Below are 20654 nucleotides of genomic sequence, written 5' to 3' on the forward strand. Positions count from 1 at the left end.
AGAAATAACTTATGTGCATTTACTCATCTGAGTAAAAAGGCATGATGTAATAAACTGAATGAAAACTGGTTTTAAAAAAAGAAGGAGGAGAAGGAGAAGACCGACGGACTCCGTGAGTGTAATGCCCACCTGTCCTTCATACAGAAGGTAACCATGGATGTGCTGTAACTCTGAGAGTAAAGCCAAGTTAAGAATCCAGAAATGAGGATGTCACAGTTTGGAAAGCAAGTTGCATTAAGAGTCACTAAATGTAGAGTTAGGTTTAAATAGTTGATGGAAAAGAGTCTCAAAACTGCATGAAATGTCAAATAATTATTTTGTATCTAAAGTGGCAACAACAACAACAAAATCCAGAGAATCTGGGTATAAACCTTCCAAGTCCATGGAGAAGATAAAAGTATTTAAAGAGCCTCTATTTTAAAAGAAGGAAATTGAGTAGGTGGCAAGGAAGTGCTAAGAGCCAAAAGCACAAAATAAGGTTAAAATGTGAAAGCAAATACATCAGCCATGAAAATTAAATTTCAAATTGGTTTGTGAAAAACAAAATCTGAATATAAGCTCTCTTTACATATGAAAGCAAATAACACTTAAATACTTAAATTAAAAGCTATGTTGGGGAAAAAGAAGGCAGGAGTAGTTATTTTAATTTTTTTTTAGAAAAGTAGAATTTAATGAAAAGTTTCATCTGTGTAAAGAGGATGAATTTACATTGATAAAAATATTCACAATAAAGATGCTGTTGTCATGACCCTCTGGGCTGTGTAATGACATCGTGTTCTGGAAGAACAATCAGCTGCTAGACTGATATTTTGTGCCTCCAGAAAAACAGCAAACCTCTTGATTGAGAGACAGTAAGAGTCCTTCCTCCATGGCCTGACCTTGGGCCCTAAAATCTATGTACAATCTCTACCAAACCAAGGGGACTGCCTATCTTCTAAAGCACCACTTCCTGGCTTTACTGCTTATATGAATTGTTTTCAGACCCCAGGATAATGAAGGTTCCATAATCAGTAGATGTGAAGCGGACCTGAGATGCTACATTTCTAACAAGCGCCCAGTTGAGGCTGCTGCTGTGGGGTCAAGGCAAGGCTGTGGGGTCAAGGTTATGCTGGAACTCCTCAGACCCTGCTGCAAGACTCTGGGCTTGAGAGCAAGTCAGGAAATGAGCTGGTAGAAGACAGATGCATGATCACTTTCTTATATGTAATAAATCTGGAAAACTGCTTCATTTATGATGTGACTAATTAAATAAACATAAAATTTGATTTTTAGACCCTAAAAGTATCTATCAATAGGTGGTATATCAGATGAAGTACTGTGCTGTGCTGTGCTTAGTCGCTCAGTCATGTCCGACTCTTTGCGACCCCATGGACGGTAGCCTGCCAGGCTCCTCCGTCCATGGGATTCTCCAGGCAAGAATACTGCAGTGGGTTGCCATGCTCTCCTCCAGGCGATATTCCCAGCCCAAGGATTGAACCCAGGTCTCCCGCATTGCAGGCAGATTCTTTACCATCTGAGCCAACAGGGAAGCCCATCAGATGAAGTACTAAGGAAAAAAAAAGAAACACTTGTCAATAAGGTAACAACTGTTTAAAAAAAGCCAAAGGAGCATGCAAAAAAATAAATAAATAAATAAAATAAGATGACAAGGAAAATCAAATAATCCGTGATGATCACAAATACACAGGAGAATTAATCACTTATCACAAGAAAAGAGCTTTGGTTTGAAAACTTCTTGGAGAGAGAGTTCCCACTGTCTGATTGTTCCAACAATATGGTTCTTGTGGGGGCTATCACACAAGAAATAATGGTAAGACTTTGCCTCTTACCCAAACTTGCCTTCTTTCTTCCTCTAGCCTTTCAATATCATTTTATACAAGTTTTGTATAAATCAGTAATCAATTGTTTCAGTCTTGTGATAGCATAGTTGCTTTTGAACTATGGTTCTGGAGAAGACTCTTGAGAGCGCTTTGGGACTGCAAGGAGGTCAAACGAGTCAATCCCAAAGGAAATCAACCCTGAATATTTGTTGGAAGGACTGAGGCTGAAGCTGAAGCTTCAAAATTTTGGCCACCTGATGCAAAGAGCCGACTCACTGGAAAAGATACTGATGCTGGGAAAGATTGAAGGCAGGAGGAGAAGGAGGTGGCAGAGGATGAAATGGTTAGATAGCATGACTGACTCAACGGAGATGAATTGGAGCAAACTCTGGGAGACAGTGGAGGACAGGGGAGCCTGGTGTGCTGTGGTCATCGGGTCACAAAGAGTTGGACACGACTGAGTGACTGAACCGCAAACAACCGTCCACTGCAAATTGCACAATTACTATGATTCCATTTTTTCTTTCGGCAACTTATTTTCCTTAGCATTGATCATTGCCTCTCATTTTGTTTGCTTGTTTTGCGTATACCCAGGGATCAAACCCTAGTCACTTGCTTCTCCTGCACTGGACTGTGTATTCTTTACCTCTGTGCCACCTGAGAAGCCCATATACTTCCTATTTGTTTTTTTTTCCAAATACTTCAGGATCTAGAAAATGAATGTTCTTTTCCCCGTTTTCAGAGCATCAGACAACTCATCGATTCCCTTTCTGTCCCTGGAGTTACCCCTTGCGCCCTCCCACTTTCTGCCTCTTCTCCTTATTCCTCTTTCCTGTTTGACCTCTTTTTTCCTTAGCTGTTTGCCCTATTTTCCTCTTCGTGTTTTAAAGTGCACATCTTCCAGAAGTTTCTTGTGAGTACGTGAAAGGTGTATATTTTCAGCCCTTGCTTATTGGAAAAGTCTACCATCACACTTATTAGTTTGGCCACATTGAAAATCATTTTCATCCAGAATTTTGAGGCCATGTCTCTGCTGCCTCCCGGGTCCTCACACTGCTTTGAAAGTCTTGATTGCCGCCTGTTTCCAGCCACTTGCCTGTGGCTCATTCCCCACAGTCTCTGAGAGCTTCCTGGCTGTCCTCTTCATCTCTGGTAATGCGAAACTTCACGTTGATAGGCTTTGATGTGGCTGTGTTTTCATTCATTGTCCTGGGAAATTTCGGTTTAGAGACATATGTCTTCCAGCCCTAGAAGCTTTTCATGTATTATTCCTTTAATGACGCTCTCCCTCTACTCTCTCTTACTTCTCTGCTGTAATTCTTGCTACAATACATTGCACCCTGTGGGCTGATTCTCTCATTTTGTTAGCCTTTTGCTCATATTTTCCAACTCTGTCTTAGTTCTACTTCCTGGGGAATTTCCTTGACTGTATCTCCCAGAACTATGATTGAATAATGTGTTAATTATCCAATTTTACCTTATTCTCATTGTTCTTTTTAAATAGTATTTTGTTCCCTTCTTTTATCAGTACATTATGCCCACTCTTTTATTTCTCCATGAATATTTACTACATATTTGTAGGATTTGGGTGTCTGTGTATTTTTTTTTTCCTTCCTAACTCATTATATCCTTTTCCGCCTCATTCAGTTACCAATTATCTTCCTTTTTACTAGCTTTTATGACTTTCCCACTCCTGGATATAGGTCAACAAGATGGTGTACTAGTTGTGAGTAGCTTCTATGTAATCAGACTGCCCAGCTTATAAACCTTCCACATGTTGCCACATGACCTGAGGTGAGTTGCTTTCCTCCATGTAACACTGTTGCCTCATCTATAAAATGGGGATAATAGTATTCATTTATATTTTCTCTCTAATTTATTGTCAGCCAGTGGTTTCTGTATTTTATGTTTTATATTGTTTTTTAAAGTCTCACCTTATTTCTATTTAACTTCCCAACCCAGTGGATCTTCCAAACCCAGGGATTGAACCCAGGTCTGCTGCATTGCAGGCTGGATTCTTTACCAATTGAGTCACCAGGGAAGCCCAGAATACTGGAGTTGGTAGCCTGTCCCTTCTCCAGCGTATCTTCCTGACCCAGGAATCGAACCAGGGTTTTCTGCATTGCAGGCAGATTCTTTACCAGCTGAGCCACCAGGGAAGCCCTATTTAACTTTAGGTTTATACGTTTTAAATTTTGTATTGAATTATAGCTGATTCCCAATTTTATCTTGGTTTCAGGTATACAGTATAGTGATTCAATATTTTTACAGGTTATACTCCACTTCAAGTTGTTACAAAATATTAGCTTTATTCCCTATGCTGTACAGCATATCCTTGTAGCTTATTTAGTTTATACATGTACTCTGTCTCTCTGAATACAATATACCTGTCTTACCCCTCTGCCTCCCTTCTCCCCATTATTAACCACTGGTTTGTTCTCTTCATCTGTGAGTTTGTTTCCACTTTGTTATGTTCGCTCTTCTGTTTTATTTTTAGGTTCCATGGATAACTAATAACATACAGTACATGTCTTTCTCTGACTTGTTTCTCTAAGCATAATATCCTCTAGGTCCATTCATGTTTCGGCAAATGTCAGAATTGTATTTGTGTTACGGCTGAATACTATTCGATCATGTATGTATACACCACATCTTCAATGCACTTGGTTTATCCGGATAGGATTCAAACCGTATTATTCAGTCTAGCTACTATAATCCTCACTTCACAGGTGACAAAACTGAGGCATGTGAAATTGAAGAAAAATGTCCATGTCATACAGTTGCAAAATGGTAGACCTGAGGAGTTGAATCCCCATCTGGATCTCCTGAGCATCTTCTCTTCTTTACAAAGCTCAGTGCCGTATCCACTACAACTGACATTTTTTGGACACGTAGAGAATAGTTATAACAATTAGCCATATCCTATGCTATAAAACAAATCTCAAGAAATATCAAAGCATGGAAAGCATACGAAGGATGTTATATAACCAAAATGCAATTTATGGTAGAGATCCTTTTTTTTAAAGCAATGACTAAAACATTCCCATATATTTTGAAATTGACATGTACTTTTACATAGCCCATGAGTCAGATAAGAAATTCTAATGAAATTATTAAGTATTCTAACTGCATAATGATGAAAATATCACATAAATTACATATTAAAAACATACAAAAATATTACATTAAATATTACAAAAAATATTAAAATAGTTAACACACATGAGATAGTAAAATAGGATTAGAAAGAAATATGTAGCTTTAAACATGTTATAAAAAAAGAAAAACAAGGAAAATAACAAATTAAGTATCCCTCTCAATAAATGACAAGGAGAACAGTAAAAGAAAGTCAAAGGAAGAATAAATTATTAGTATAAAAGCACAGTAAAATAAAAATAGGATACAGTCATGTAAGTGAGAGCATTAAAACTAAAAATTGATTGGTTTCTTGACATGATTTATACAATTGATAAACACTTGTAAAAGTTAATAAATAAAAAAGTGAAAAAAAAAAGGCAAAAATAGCCAATGTCAGAAATGAAAAAGGGAATGTTATTTAGGCCCTACAGACATTGATAGGATCTCTTGATAGTAGATTATAAACAACTTTATCCCTAAAACTTTGAAATTTCAATTAAATGGTTAAGTTTTTGGAATATGTAACTTACCAAAACTGACACTAGAAAAATAAAAAATAAGTTTAAGTACATAGGGTAGTATATCAAGTGAAGAAATTAAATTTGTAATTAAAATTCCTCATACAAAGATAATAAAAGGCTTGGTTAGTTGTGCCAAAGACTTAATGAAAAAATAGTTTAAATCTTCCTCAAATTTTCCCAGATGATGAAAATAGAGAATTTAGATTCTATATCCTTTTATGATGCAACATAACTTTCTACCAACAAAGACATTACAAGAAATTACAAGAAGGAATCTTCTATGACAATCTCATTCATAAATATTAATGAAAATTTTCTCAACAAAATTACTAGCAAACTGAATTGATTGATATACAAAAATGATTATTATCTCATGGCAAACTTGGTTTTATTTCAGGAAGATAAGATTGGGTTAACATTGGTAGAATCAGTTAATGGCATTTATATTTGTGTATTAAAGGGTAAAAATCAAGCATCTCAAATGATGGTAAAAAGCACTTGATAAAATTCAACACCCATTTCTATTTTTAAAACAAACTAAGAATAGAAGGCGATCCAACCAGTCCATCCTAAAGGAGACCAGTCCTGGGTGTTCATTGGAAGGACTGATGCTGAGGCTGAAACTCCAATACTTTGGCCACCTCATGCGAAGAGTTGACTCATTGGAAAAGACTCTGATGCTGGGAGGGATTGGGGGCAGGAGGAGAAGGGGACTACAGAGGACAAAATGGCTGGATGGCATCACTGACTTGATGGATGTGAGTCTGGGTGAACTCCGGGAGTTGGTGATGGACAGGAAGGCCTGGCGTGCTGTGATTCATGGGGTCGCAAAGAGTCAGACACGACTGAGCAACTGAATTGAACTGAAGAACAGAAGGGAATTCTCTTAATATGATAGAGGGAATCTTTAATTTTTTTTTCAATCAGAGCAGGCTAGGTTATGTGGAAATAACAACCAGTCTCCAAAATCAAAAGCTTAGAACAGTAAGTGACTTAAAGTTCTGTTTCTCGCATCTGCGGCCCGCCTACTGCAGGCTGGTGGTGATGGAGGTGTTCTCTTCACTATAGTTGCTTAGAGGCCAGAATGTTGTAATTCTACCATGGACATTATGACTAATAAATTGCGGAGACTCTGGATTCTGTTTCCTTTAAAGAGTGTCAGTTCTAATTCTAACGGACAGTTAACCTGCTAAACACAAACTCTAAACTTTGTCTCCCCTGTGGTGAACAGCCGGCTAAGTTCTTTCATCTTCCAACTTCTGCTCGGTTTCCATGCCTACTGGGATCTCTCTCAGGTGTGTTATCCTTAGAGATCAGCTCAGGCAGAATTTCCATGCAGACTTTTTTGTTTACTTCATCTGTAGGTCTCTATCTTCCAGAATTCCCTCCCCTAATTTTTTTTTTCATGCTCTGCCAGCCCAAAATTCAGTTTTCTGATACCTCAATTAAGTGTACCTTCTGTTTCCTTCTACCTCAGGACACACACCTTAGTTTTTAGAGAGAAAAAACCTTTCAGCTCACAAGTCTTACCTGGCACACTATGCAGGGACGGACTCCCATCCGGCTTCTGCCTACTTGCCATTCTTTGGCATGACAGTCAAGGGTTCCTGTTAGGTATCTGGCTGTGTATTATGGTCTTGACTTAGTTTCTTTCTGTTTCCCTTCATGCACCCCATTCTCTAGCCAAACTGATTGTGCTATAGAACTTGTCTTGTGCTTTTCTAATTGTGTGTCTTTGCTCACTTTGGAAGTACACCCATTCTCACACATTAACAAATGCCTAAAGTGTGAGTGTTAGTCACTCGGTTGTGTCCAATTCTTTGCGATCCCATGGACTGTAGCCTCCAGGCAAGAATACTGAAGTGGGTAACCATTCCCTTCTCCAGGAGATCCTCCCGATCTGACCCAGGAGAACCTGAGTCTTCTGCATTGCAGGTGGATTCTGTATTTGAGACACCAGGGAAGCCCTAAAGCAACCTTCAAAACCCACTTCCAATAGGAATTGTCTTGAGATCTTCTTTTGATTCTTCTCTCTCTCCCTACCCTCAACTCTAGTCCTCTCCACACCCTCCCCTCCTGTTCCTACAGAGCTTTGTATCTTTCTGTCTGTGTCATTTAGGGTATAACATTAGAAAGTAATATATACCCACTCAGATGGTAAAAACCTGCTTGCCAATGCAGGAGACATAGGAGACATGGGTTCGATCCCTGATTTGGAAAGATCCCCTGGAGAAGGAAGTGGCAACCCACTGCAGAATTCTTACCTGGAGAATTCCATGGACAGAGGACCCTGGAAGGCTACAGTTCATGGGGCAGCAAGAAGTTGGAGACAACTGACCAACTAACACTTTGACTTTCACGTCATCAAATGCACTGTCTAATACACAGTAGATGCATCAAAATATCAATATTTTCAAAATTAATCAGGTACATACCTGCTGTTCATACTGAAATTTGTATAGGTGTCATAGTCAAAAGCATGAAGTGACCATTTAGGCTTGCCGTTGTACTGCATATTATATAAAAACCACCTCATAAGAATCTTTAATATGAAACAACAAATAAAGCGTATAATGATATAATGCTTTCCACTTATTAGAGGAATTATTTAAGTAGTGAGGGTAATTGTTTATTCATCTACGTTGTTTTATGTGATGCCTTTCATTTGTGAGCACTATCATACATTTGCGAGATGGTCCACTAGGAGGCAAGGTGACCTGGCTGCTAAAGAATTACAGAAATATCACCGATCTACAAATAGACGGGACATTAAACGGTGGCCTCATTAGGAGAGCTCTAATGAGTTGAGGTCACCCAGCTATAAAGGACAAACATGCCCAGACACAGCTGAAGCAATTTAAACAATAACATTTTCAAAAGCAAAATTGGCCTTTTTAAAGAATGCTCATTGGGAAAAAATATACCAAGGAAAGATAAAATATGAGATCACAATACAAAAATTATTTTGAGAATTCTATTTAATCAGAAAGCAAGTCCAATGGAAATGCACTATTTTTATGATCTAATAATTTTACTTATATCTTTTGAAATTTTATGGGTGAATTATTTTTAAAATGATAAAATGTAATTTTTTAATTTAAGAAGAAAATACATAATTTGTTCTAAAAAAATGAAAAAAAGTGTATTACATACAATTGTTTCAGTTACAAGACACAAAAAAGAAAACGAATTCAAATTATCATAAAGAATCAGGTTTGCTTAATAAATTCACAAAGCTGAACTATCCTTTGGCCACCTGATGTGAAGAACTGACTCACTGGAAAAGACCCTGATGCTGGGAAAGATTGAGGGCAGGAGGAGAAGGGGACGGCAGAGGATGAGATGGTTGGATGGCATCACCGACTCAATAGACATGAGTTTGAGCACGCTCTGGGAGCTGGTGGACAGGGAGGACTGGCATGCTGCAGTCCATGGGGTTGCAGAGTCAGACACGACTGATCGACTGAACTGACTAGACAATCCTGGGTCTCACCTCAGGGCTGGTTTAACGTGGTGGCTTGCCAGGGTCACTCTTGCTCTTTTTCATCCATGGTCATCTTAAAGCTGGCTAATTTTTGGCCTCAGGATGCTCCGAGTAGATCCCGAGATTACACGCTTTCTTATTTATACCAGTGGGAAAGAACAAGTGTCACTGTCCCTTAATTTCCAGAAAGAATAATAGTCAAAGATGCACCGTGACTGCCCCAGCTCGGGGCACACGCCCAGCTTAGAACTGTGGTCAAGGGGAGCGGACACACGGACTCGACTGACTGACTCAGTTACGTGTGCCACGTAACCTACGCACAGTACAGCTTAGTGGAAGCGAAAGGGTTAGCTTCTCAGGAGACCACGAATTCTACGGCAGAAACATCTCTTGCACCCCAAGTATCTGCTGCTGCTGCTGCTAAGTCACTTCAGTCATGTCCGACTCTGTGCGACCCCATAGATGGCAGCCCACCAGGCTCCCCTGTCCCTGGGATTCTCCAGGCAAGAACACTGGAGTGGGTTGCCATTTCCTTCTCCAATGCATGAAAGTGAAAAGTGAAAGGGAAGTCGCTCAGTCGTGTCCGACTGAGCAAACTGATGCTCCCAAATGGGAATTCCTGGCTATTGAGGGCCGTGGAATCTGGAATCCTTCATTTTCTGAGGGAGCTTCAGTAGGTGGTACTAAAGACTGTGTTCATCTGTGGTCTCTGGAGATTGGCGTGGCGCTGGAGAATGTGGACCTGGCTTCTGGGTTCTCGTGCTGGCCCCACCGTTTTTTACAGACTGGTCCATCTGGTTCAGGAGATTAGTTTTCATCTCCAGGACAAGGGAACTGATGCATACCCCTAAATAGTTGTTGTGGTCACTAGTGGAAGTTGCGTAGAAAGGCCCAGGTAACGTGATAAGCAGGCTCTTCCTGAGTGACGTGTCGTGTTGAGCATGCGTCGTCATGGCCGGGTGGGGCTGTGAAGTCCAGCTACCTGGAGGATGGTACTCACTGCCCTTCCTCTCTGTCCGTTTCTCTCACACTTAGTCTGTCAGTTGCCTCACTGCCTTTAATTCTCCATTAAAGGGCGTCATGATGTAAAACCCGGTGTCCCTCTGCGTGAAGTCCTACAACGTAAATAATGTGGGAGTGGACGCAAGGTGATAGTAGTCTCAGGCAGAGGTTAGATATTCTCAGAAGCATTTAAATAGTTACCTGCTCACCTGCCAGAAGAAAAATTCCTTCCAGACCCGTGAGGGTGAATAAAAACCAGGTCTATCCCTACATGAATAGAGAAGAAGACTCAGAATGATCCAAAATAAAAATGAGAATGGAGATTATAGCTGTCCATGCCAGAAGGTCACAATACAATGAAGGAAAGAGCTAAAAATAGCCTCACTGCATTTCAAACTGTGTCTACTGCATGTGGCAGTCCCTTCCCATTCTCGAACACACACGAACTGTCGCTCCTCCTGTGCAGGGGAGAGCAAGGACTCTGAAGTCAGACTCCCCGGTCAGCACTCTGACTCTGCCACATACATACCAGCTGTCAGACAAGTTCACCACTTGGAGGCTGAATTTATAAAACTGATCAGTTTAGTGATTAAGTGAGAAAGTACATTTTAAGCTCTTAGCAGAGGCTGTCGTATGTGATGAACATTAGGGTCGTCCTTATCATCACCATCAGCATCATTCTCTACTGGACTGTGGCATCAGATTTTGGGTACACAGGATAAAACCTCACATCGTTATCTTCATCTTTCGAAGGGGAGCTGAGCTTTAGTGAGGGAACCGCACTACTTCAGAGTGTTGCTTGTTTTTTTTGTTTTTGTATTTTATTTTTTCAAAAAATGCCAGGAAACCCACCTGCATCAGGATGATTTGTTCACCAAGAATAAAAACTTAAGCTCAGGTCCCAACAGGTGTCTAGTCTGATTGCTCAAAGTCCGTGCTACAGCCTGTGTTTGCTGAACAGCTCTGAACATCTCTCCTGAGCAGGCTCCAAGTCTGGGGCTGTTATCCATCAGGGTTTGGTGGGATGCTAAGAAGTGGACATCTTTCCTGAGCAGGCTCCAAGTCTGGGGCTGTTATCCATCAGGGTTTGGTGGGATGCTAAGAAGTGGACATCTCTCCTGAGCAGGCTCCAAGTCTGGGGCTGTTATCCATCAGGCTTTGGTGGGATGCTAAGAAGTGGAGTCTAGCCACAATAAGCACAGGCTTTGGGCTCATGCAAACCAGACCCCAGCTGGCCATTAACTAGCTATGTGGTTTTGATAAATTAATTATTTCACCTTTCCCAGGGGTTTGGAAAAAAAAACTTCCCAAGCATTTGGTAAGGATTCACAGATCATACAGGTTGGAGGTTTAGCACAGTGCCAAATCAAGTTGGTAATAATAGTAAAGTATTATTTTTACCTCCTTGGTGTTCCTTCATGGCATGTCTCTACAGACTTCCTAACTCTGGGTCATCAAAAAATTAATAGATTTGGATTTTGTAACTTTCATCCAAGTTACAATCAAAATGTTGGATGGAAATTGGACTTGATCAAGTATTCCAGTAGAGACAATGCAGGTTGATACTAAACCATCAGAGCATGTTGCTTAAATTCAGTTATTCACAACATAAGGAAAAAAGAAAGTGCTTAATTCTTCAACCATTTCTGTATTTTGCCTTCAAGAGAATTCTTGCCAGATGCCTTGCAATATAGTCTTTTATGATCTCTTTTGTGAATGAACTTGTTAGAACACATGAGATAAGCTTGGCCTGACATTCCAGAGAGCTCACACTGGCTCCTAATAACCACGCTGTCTTCCTGGAAGCTCTCAGATCACTTGCTTAAATAGTAATAATTAGTCCTAGAATTGTACCAGATATTGATGTCAAGCTTAAAGTGAAGTCACTCAGTCTTGTCCGACTCTTTGCGACCCCATGGACTGTAGCCTACCAGGCTCCTCTATCCATTGGGTTCTCCAGGCAAGAGTACTGGAATACTGGCTGCCATTTCCTTCTCCAGGGGATCTTCCTAACCCAGGGATCAAATGCGGGTCTCTTGCATTGCAGACAGACACTTTACTGTCTGAGCCACCAGGGAAGCATTTCTTCTTCGGGGAGGACAAGGCAGCTCCTTTGTGGAAAGTAGTGTATTTCCTCACCTTCTGTTTTGTCATGTAGCTTGCAACTTTCTCGTTTTGTGAATAGCCCGGGTGCACTCTACCTTTGTTCACAGACTGCTACTTCTGTTATCTTAAAGCTAGTTCAGACTTAGACACCTTTTCTCAACCAAAGGAAGAAACATAACCCTAATTCTTCGCAGCAATGCCTGCTTGTCACAGCAGACTGTCACTTGGTTTTACTCCAAGAGTGGTCCCAAGACTGGCCAACTCCTTCATCTGGTTGTTGTTCCACCTGTCACCCATTCCTTCAAGCTGCACTGAGTCAGCCGTATGGGACAGGGGAGCAGGCCACTCCAAAGAAACAGATCCTCCTCTGCTTTTTGACAAAGGATGGTGCTGATAAGTTTATCTCAAATACTGTTAGAGACTTCAGACAAATACTGTATGAGAGCAAACAGGCCTAGCCTTGCTTGCAGGAGGATTGGAGAAGAGTCCTGAATGACATTGTTCTTCAGGTTCCTCTGGGTCTAGAAAGCTGTGAGTACTAAATAGGTCATGCTACTGACTGTAATGTGGAGACCACCTTGGTAACTGGTGGTCTCATTTATTTCAGCAAATTATATCAATTGTGTATCTATCTTTAACACTAAGTGTTTAGTGGAAAGAAAGGCCAAACACTGTCACCAAATACTGAGTTGTATTCTATGGTCCTGAAAAGTGAAAAAATCAAACTGTTAGTCACTCAGTCGTATCTGACTTTAGGTGACCCCTCCAGGCTCCTCTGTCCATAGAATTCTCTAGGCAAGAATTACTGGAGTGGGTAGCCATTCCCTTCTGCAGGGGATCTTCTCAACCTAGGGATTGAACCTGGGTCTCCTACATTGCAGGTGGACTCTTTACCATCTGAGCCACCAGGAAAGAAGATAAGCTTATCTATCAAACAAGGGGAACAGTTACCCACTTGTAATAACAAAGCTTTGATGGAAAATCTGAATTTTGCATAAAAATAATCCTTTCTGTATGAGATTAGAGAAAAAAATGATGCTTTTCTTATAACACTTATTGGAAAACAATGAATTTCAGAAAAATGGTAATACTTTTAATAGACTTACTCCATAAAATAGCTAAGCTAATTCTCTGATGCTTTAATTGAGAACTCAGGCCACATGATATTTGCTTGTATAGCCGATGAGTTCTTATTTGGAAAGAGAGTAATTTCTATAATTTTAAAACCTAAATTTGGTTTGAAAGCATATTTTGAATTCATTATATTCTGAAAATTAAAATTGGATATGTTTACTGCTCCTTGACTAGCAAAATTTATATTCATTTCAGTTTAATTCAACTAATATGATATTGGTCCCAGCAATGTAATTATTAATTAAATATTTCAACATCAGGAAAAATAATACATAAAATACTTTAGGATATCTATAATAGGAAAATCATAAAGACAGAAAGTAGATGAGAGCTTACCAGAGGCTCGAGGGGAAGTGAGTGGAGAGGGCTTTTATCTTTAAAAAAGAGGTATAGAGTTTCTGTTTCAGGTGATTAAAAATTTGGAAATAGTGGTGATAATTGTACAATATTGTGAATATAACTAATGCCACTGAATTGTATACTTAAAAATAGTTAAATAACACTTTATATTATATATATATATATTCTACACAGTAAAATTAAAATACATAAGATATCAAAATAAGAATGATTCAAACACTAGTAAACCTAACAAAGGGCTTCCCTGATAGCTCAGTTGGTAAAGAATCCGCCTGCAGTGCAGGAGACCACTGTTCGATTCCTGGGTTGGGAATATCCCCTGGAGAAGAGAAAGGCTACCCACTCCAGTATTCTGGCCTGGAGAAGTCCATGGACTGTACAGTTCTTGGGGTCACAAAGAGTCAGACACGACTGAGCGACTTTCACTTTTACTTTCAAACCAAACAAAAGTATACAGAATCTACATGAAAAGTACTCTAAAGCTTTTCTGAGGAGACTAATGAAAGAAAAATAGGAACAGGTGAAGAAATACATGTTCCTGAATGGAAAGATGGCCATTTCTGGCTACTTATTCTCTACATTTGTTGGAAATTTTTATCAAAGTGCCAAACATACTTTTTAACCATATCAAATTATTCTAAATTTCATCTCAAAATGTAGTTGCCAACAAAAACCTACTGTATAGCACAGGGAACTCAACTCGACGTTATGTGCCAGCCTGGATCGGGAGGGGGTTTTGGAGGAGAATGGATACATGTACAGGTATGGCTGAGTCCCTTCATTCAGTCCACCTGAAGCTATCACAGCATTGTTAATCGGCTATACCTCAATACAAAATATTTTTGGCATTTAAAAAAAACAGTTTTTAAAAAAGATCAAGAAAATATTGAGAAAGAACAAGGAGACAGGGCTAGAATTCAGCTACATTAAAACATAAATTATGATCATGAAGAATAATATTTTAGGTAAGTATGCAAAGTATGTTAATTAAAAAAAAAAAAGTAGTGTAAAAAAGAGTATTTTTAAATGGAATAAAGTCCAGTGTCTATATATGCCCATGGATAAGATAGGTCTCTATTGTCTGTATCTGAGCTTATAAATCTCCAGCTTTTACTGTGTTTACATTCTATTTTCAAAATAAGAGCATAGTGAAAAATACACTTTATAACCTTTTTACTCAACTGTATCTTATAAACATTTTCTGATTTTTTCAAATATCTTCTATTACCGATGGCTTTACTCAACTGTATCTTATAAACATTTTCCTATTTTTCAAATATTTTCTCTTACAGATGACTTTAATAAGTTTATAATGTTCCATTTTACAGATATACTAGAATTTGCTTAGATCAGTATTTTGAAAACATTTAGTTTGCCTCTCATAATAATTAATAGTATCGATAACATGCTTTCCTATAACTCCTTCCGCACAGCTTCATCCTTCCTTCGATTAAACGCCCAGACGTGAAATTGCTGGGTCAAGTGTCCATGCATGCTGCTACAGCAAGTTTGTAATGGTTTTCCATATGGTGTTAGGAGAGTGCCTCTTTTCCCAGGCCTACTTCCACACTGAGCATTACATTTCCAAAACCTTTTTGTTAATATGATACTCAAAATTATAGAGAAGTGTTTCCTTTCATTTGATTATCAATGAAGTTGAAAGTTTTATAATAATAATTGTTCTCTTGTGTTTATTAATTTGTATATTATCTATTCATATTATTTGCCCATTTTTTAAATTAACAAGTTCAATCTTTTCTTGGTTTGTGATAGCTATTTGTATATCAAGGATATTAACATTTATACCAATGTCAAAAAGATTTTTTAGAATTTGTTGTCTGCTTTTGCATTTTGTGTGGTGTATCCAATTTTAAAAGAAATAGAAATATTTCTATCTGATCTGCAGTAGTGAATCATATCTAATAGTAGAAAATGTTCTCACCTTGCAAAAAAGTCATAGCAATAATGGGTTTTATGCTTGAGAAAATCATACATGTAACTTATAACCATCTAAGATGAATACGTTTTACCACTTTGACTTTAAATTATTTTTCCCTTATTCTTCAACAATTTATATATATCTGGAAGCTCTGTCTTGTTGATTATACTTGAAAGCAGTAAACGGTACAATAGAAATCCAATTTTCTGAATATAAAGGTTCTCCTGGTTGATCTATAATGTCAGTAGATTTCTCATGTTAGACCCTTTTCAAAACCTTAAATCTCCAGTTCAAAGTCCTCGCTTACATCTTGACAATTGCTTTCAGACCCATCAACACAAAAATAAACACATTTCTTCTCTTTCAAGCTACAGAATCATAGTTTCTTTATATCTGTTAACATACTTTTTCAAAATAAAAGACCTTTGTTTCCAAAGAAACCTTTTTTTTTTAATTTAATTCTACTGGGACAGTAAGAACAAAAAGACTTCCAATTTAATGGTATTTCTTAATTTCATGAGAGTGAGGAAGAGAAATAGAGGAACTGACATGGGAATGGACAATATTAAAAAAGAAAGAAAGAAAATCTCTTGGGTGAAGTTAAGGGGCTTTATAGTGCATTGCGCGCATGTTCAGTTCCTCAGTCATTTCCAAATCTTTGTGACCCCGTGGACTGTAGCCCGCCAGGCTCCTCTGTCCATGGGATTCTCCAGGCAAGAACACTGGAGTGGGTTGCTGTGCCCTCCCCCAAGGGGTCTTCCTGACCCAGGGGTCAAACCCATGTCTGTGACGTCTCCTGCATCGGCAGGCAGATTCTTTACCACTGGAAGCGTCATACCCGGCTCTATTTCACAGTTCCTGCAGAGGTTTGAGAGCCATTACCTGGTCATTTAGGATGACTCACTGTTCCATTTTAGATGCCATCAAGAGTAACATTTCAGGCATTTTATTGTGAGTCATTATCAATTCATTGACAGTTATCACAATCATGTTAATTCAGTTGGGGTTGCAATGAGATGAAATATCTTTTCCTAATAGCTATTGTTACATATCCATGGTCAGAGAGATTACTAATTTATCCCCAAGTGATCAACTAGTTATATATATAGGGATAAACTTATATGTAATAAATGTAATAAAATATTTAGCTGAATGTGTCCATGAGTCCTTTTTAAGGAGCAGAGTGGGATAGAGGGATGAATAGAGAGAAAGGCAGAAACCTGGGACTTTAGGCATCTGATTCTATTTGATTAGTAAGACAAGATGAGACCTAGGAATCTTGTAACTTGGGGGAAAGTACTACAGCCTCAGTCCCCTTTTATGTACAACTACACATACTCACATACTTCTTCCCACCATTCCTTGATGATCCCAAGAAAAACATATACACAATGATAAAAACCATTTGGAAGACTATTTCTTTGCTATCTTGGGCTTTGTCCCCACATTGCTAACTAGAACTTTATCCCTGTGGGCTGGAATAGACCTTATAAAAGAAGTCCTTTATCCAAAAGGAGGGAATCTACATGCCTTTCCCTCTCCTTCGCGGAAGTACATCTACTCATCCCTTAGGTCTTCACCTGTGTCTAGGAGCCTTCCCTACTTTCTAGACTGAGCTGAAAGCCCATTTTGATTTGCTGTTTCAATACCATATCCTTCTTATGAAATCGCAGTGTACTTGCAGTATTTGTCCAGTATGCCCTTAAATACTGTATTACCAGCTCAAAGGGGCTGAGTACTCTGCCTTGTTCACTTCTGTATCTCCAATTCCAAAAATAATGACTGGTACATAATGCATTCTCAATAAATATTTCATGAGTGAGGATTAAGTAAACTAATATATATAAAGTACACTCAGTTTAATTACTGGTATATAGAGGTATCCAATACCTGTTAATTACTAGTATATGAACAGAGATCTGTACCGTACTGAACCCTAGACATGGTGAACTTCATTAGGAAGCTTTCTGAAGCGATGTCCACTGCCCATAATATTCAGAATGATGTTTCTGAGGGCTCCCAGTTCTCTTCTGTAAAATGAAGCTGGGTTAGTTGGTAGGGATCGATGACCTCTGGCTTCCTAAATAGACAAAGCAAATTTTCACTTGGATAAGACAGAAAGAAAGGATCCCACTACTACGGGACACTCTTCCTGACCTCCCTCTCCAACTTCCCATGGTTCTCTGAGGTGCCACTCCTGAGTGTCTCATTGTTACAGCTTTTAGGCTAAATTATAGCATTCTATTTTTGGTTGTTTTTCAAAAGATATGGTATGGCCTGCAGTGTGTCTAAGTGCTGTAATGATGAGCCATCATGCAGCCAAATTCCGTAGTTATATTTAACTTGGTTCTCTGAGTTAAAAGTCAAGCCATCCCTATTCATTGCATTCGTGTTTACTTTCAAACCAAACAGGAATGTAGTCTGAACTGGACCACGGGTTGTGAGGCTGCCCCGCGGTGGTTTCAGACCTCAACCCCCATTTTGTTGTTAGAGGGGATGAAGCTGACCACAGTTTATTCTAAAAAACTTCCTAGTGATTTCATAGGGAATAACTGTGAAACCAGTATACCTTATATTCTTGGATTTTTAATAGAGAATTTAATTTGGCCCTAACTTACCCTAAGACTCACCTTTGTGCCTAACTAGTTTATGCCAGAACTTTATTATTTTTGGGGGGATATGGTGTGGGGGAGACTCTGAAGTCTTTGAGCAGGTGGCAAGATCATCGATTGTGCTCTGAGAAGGTTAATCCAGCAGCAGTGTGAAAAGACATGTTGAGGGAGTGGAGAAGGACAGAAAGAAGGCGGGGAGGTTAGGAGGGTATGGCGGTGCTCCAGTGGAAGAGTTCTCAGGGCCAGAACCAGAAGAGGTGGTGAGGATGGAGCCCCAGGACCGGATGAGTGAAGGGGAGGGTGGGAGGAGGACACAGATTCAAGAACCACCTCAAAAAGAAAGTAATAATAAGATGTCTTTGTAACATGAAGGATGCAAAGGATGAGAAAGAGATCTTGGCCCTGAGCAGCTAGGAACCTGGCTGTATCAACATGGGGTAAATAAGAAAAAGATAAAGTTTGAGGGGGGAAGCTTATCTTTGGAACAAACTGGATCTGGGGGGCTAGCAAGACACAGGCTCCTGGAAATGTGAGCTGAAGTTCGGGAATGAGGTGAGGACTGCCTCAGAGGTGCCTTGACCATGGTGGTGTTCTTTTGGATAGCCTAGTTCCTTTCATCCCTCCACAAACGATCCATACTTTTTAAGGTCATAGTCAGTCTTCTCTTTAGAAAGTAGAATATTACAAATAAGAGCCTCTAACTTTGTGCGGAAGTAGTCTCAGGCATCACCGTTTTATCATTCACCATCTTTGACCTTCTATAATGCGTGCTAAGTCACTTCAGACTGACTCATTGCAACCCTATGGCCTATAGTCCACCAGGCTCCTCCGTCCGTGGGATTCTTCAGGCAAGAATATTGGAGTGAGTTTCCATTTCCCTCTCCAGGGGAATCTTCCCAAGTCAGGGAGCAAGCCCATGTCTCTTGTGTCGCTTACACTGGCAAGCAGAATCTTTACCACCAGCATCACCTGGGAAGCCCACCTTCTCTAATAAATGCTTTATATAGCTTTTCTATTTAAATCATGGAATTTTTAGCCATTTAAGAAAGTAAATAATAAGTTCTTATAGTTAAAACTGGGACCAAGAAAGTATGGGGGAGCTGGTCAGGTTTACACAGCCAGTTATCAGCGGCCTGGTCCCTGGCCCTCTGCAGTCCGCACTGGAGCAGGTTTCCAGACTGCGCAACGTGGGGGACGCCAGACATCTCACTGTCTCCTGTCCTGTCTCCGCACTACAGCTTGTACTGTGCCTTCAGAATTGTTCTTGTACTGTGCCTTTAAATTGTTCATTTGTATTCCTTTGGTCTCTTAAATCCTCCTAAAGTTCTGAACATTAAAAAGAAAAAAAAATTCCTTTCACTTCCTACTCTCTTGAGAGTCTAAATACTGTCCCTTCTACCGACAGTATTCTTGATTTTTGTAACCAGTCTATAGTTTCTACTCAAACACAGCATACCCAGTCCCTTCTTCCCCCTCAAGTGTTTTGTTTTTTTATTTTTTAATGGCTGTGGTTTAAGCATAGCATGGACTGCTAGTTGAAAGGGACTGTTGCATAAAAATTGATCTCCTGTCCACCTTCATGGGGTCCTTTAACTCTGGTGATATGAACTGATCTTTTTTTTTTTTTTTTTTTATTTTATTTTTAAACTTAACATAACTGTATTAGATTTATCTTTCATGCTACCCAGCCATCACCAGCCTCTTCTCTGAAGGACAATGAGTTGCTTTCTTAGGACTGATGAGGAATCAGTGCAAGTTGGGAGAAGAGATATTAATAATACACAAACGAGATCCTGTTTCTTGCATTAAGAGCTATAAGCATCTTTCCAAGCTGTGATCGTCAAGGCTCAGCCCGTTGGCGATCCCCAGTAGAATACAGTGTAATTAAATGGCCTACAAAACTGCTTCACTCTAACTCTGTAGAAATTAATGCTCTTTCTGGCTTGTTTCTTTTCCTACTGGATAGATGCCTTGAACCTACGGAACCGACAGGTCATCTGCGTCACTCTCAAAGTCCTACAGCATCTGGTTGTGTCAGCTGAGATGGTGGGTGAAGCGTTGGTGCCCTACTACCGGCAAATCCTTCCCATCCTGAACATCTTTAAGAATAAGAATGGTGAGTTACCCCAGGAATCATAATGTCTTTTAAGCACTAAAAATGGGGGAGTGCTTTGAAGTAGAGTTAATTAGCAACACATTTAGGATTTATTATTGCATATAAACCAAGATCCACTTAGAGATCTAAACAGCATAACCCCTACCCCTTCTTCTCCTACTCCCTAGGGAAATGTCAAATCAACAATTTCATTTATTACTCTTCACACATACAACTAACTTAGCACAGAAGCACTGAAGCAGTTCTGCAATCTTACAATAATAAAATTGTAAAGTTTTTAACTGTCTTTGAATATATTGGTAGGTTTTGAGTTTGTCCTTTCTCTTGACAGTAATTCTGCCTTTAGGTATTTTCTCTTAAAATTAAAGTTACTTTTTATTAACTGCTGCTGCTGCTGCTAAGTCACTTCAGTCGTGTCTGAC

At 39.4% G+C, this 20654-nt stretch overlaps 1 protein-coding gene across 1 annotated transcript in view; it reads left to right on the forward strand.

Annotated features, from left to right (window-relative positions):
* PACRG (parkin coregulated) overlaps positions 1-20654 on the forward strand; it is a 540505-nt gene that overhangs the window by 286894 nt on the left and 232957 nt on the right. The window contains exon 4 of the mRNA XM_055536161.1: positions 20083-20232. Coding sequence (XP_055392136.1) covers positions 20083-20232 — 150 coding nt within the window. The remainder of the gene's footprint in view (positions 1-20082; positions 20233-20654) is intronic.

This window comes from Bubalus kerabau, chromosome 9, assembly GCF_029407905.1.
Source record: "Bubalus kerabau isolate K-KA32 ecotype Philippines breed swamp buffalo chromosome 9, PCC_UOA_SB_1v2, whole genome shotgun sequence".
Classification (NCBI taxonomy): domain Eukaryota; kingdom Metazoa; phylum Chordata; class Mammalia; order Artiodactyla; family Bovidae; genus Bubalus; species Bubalus kerabau.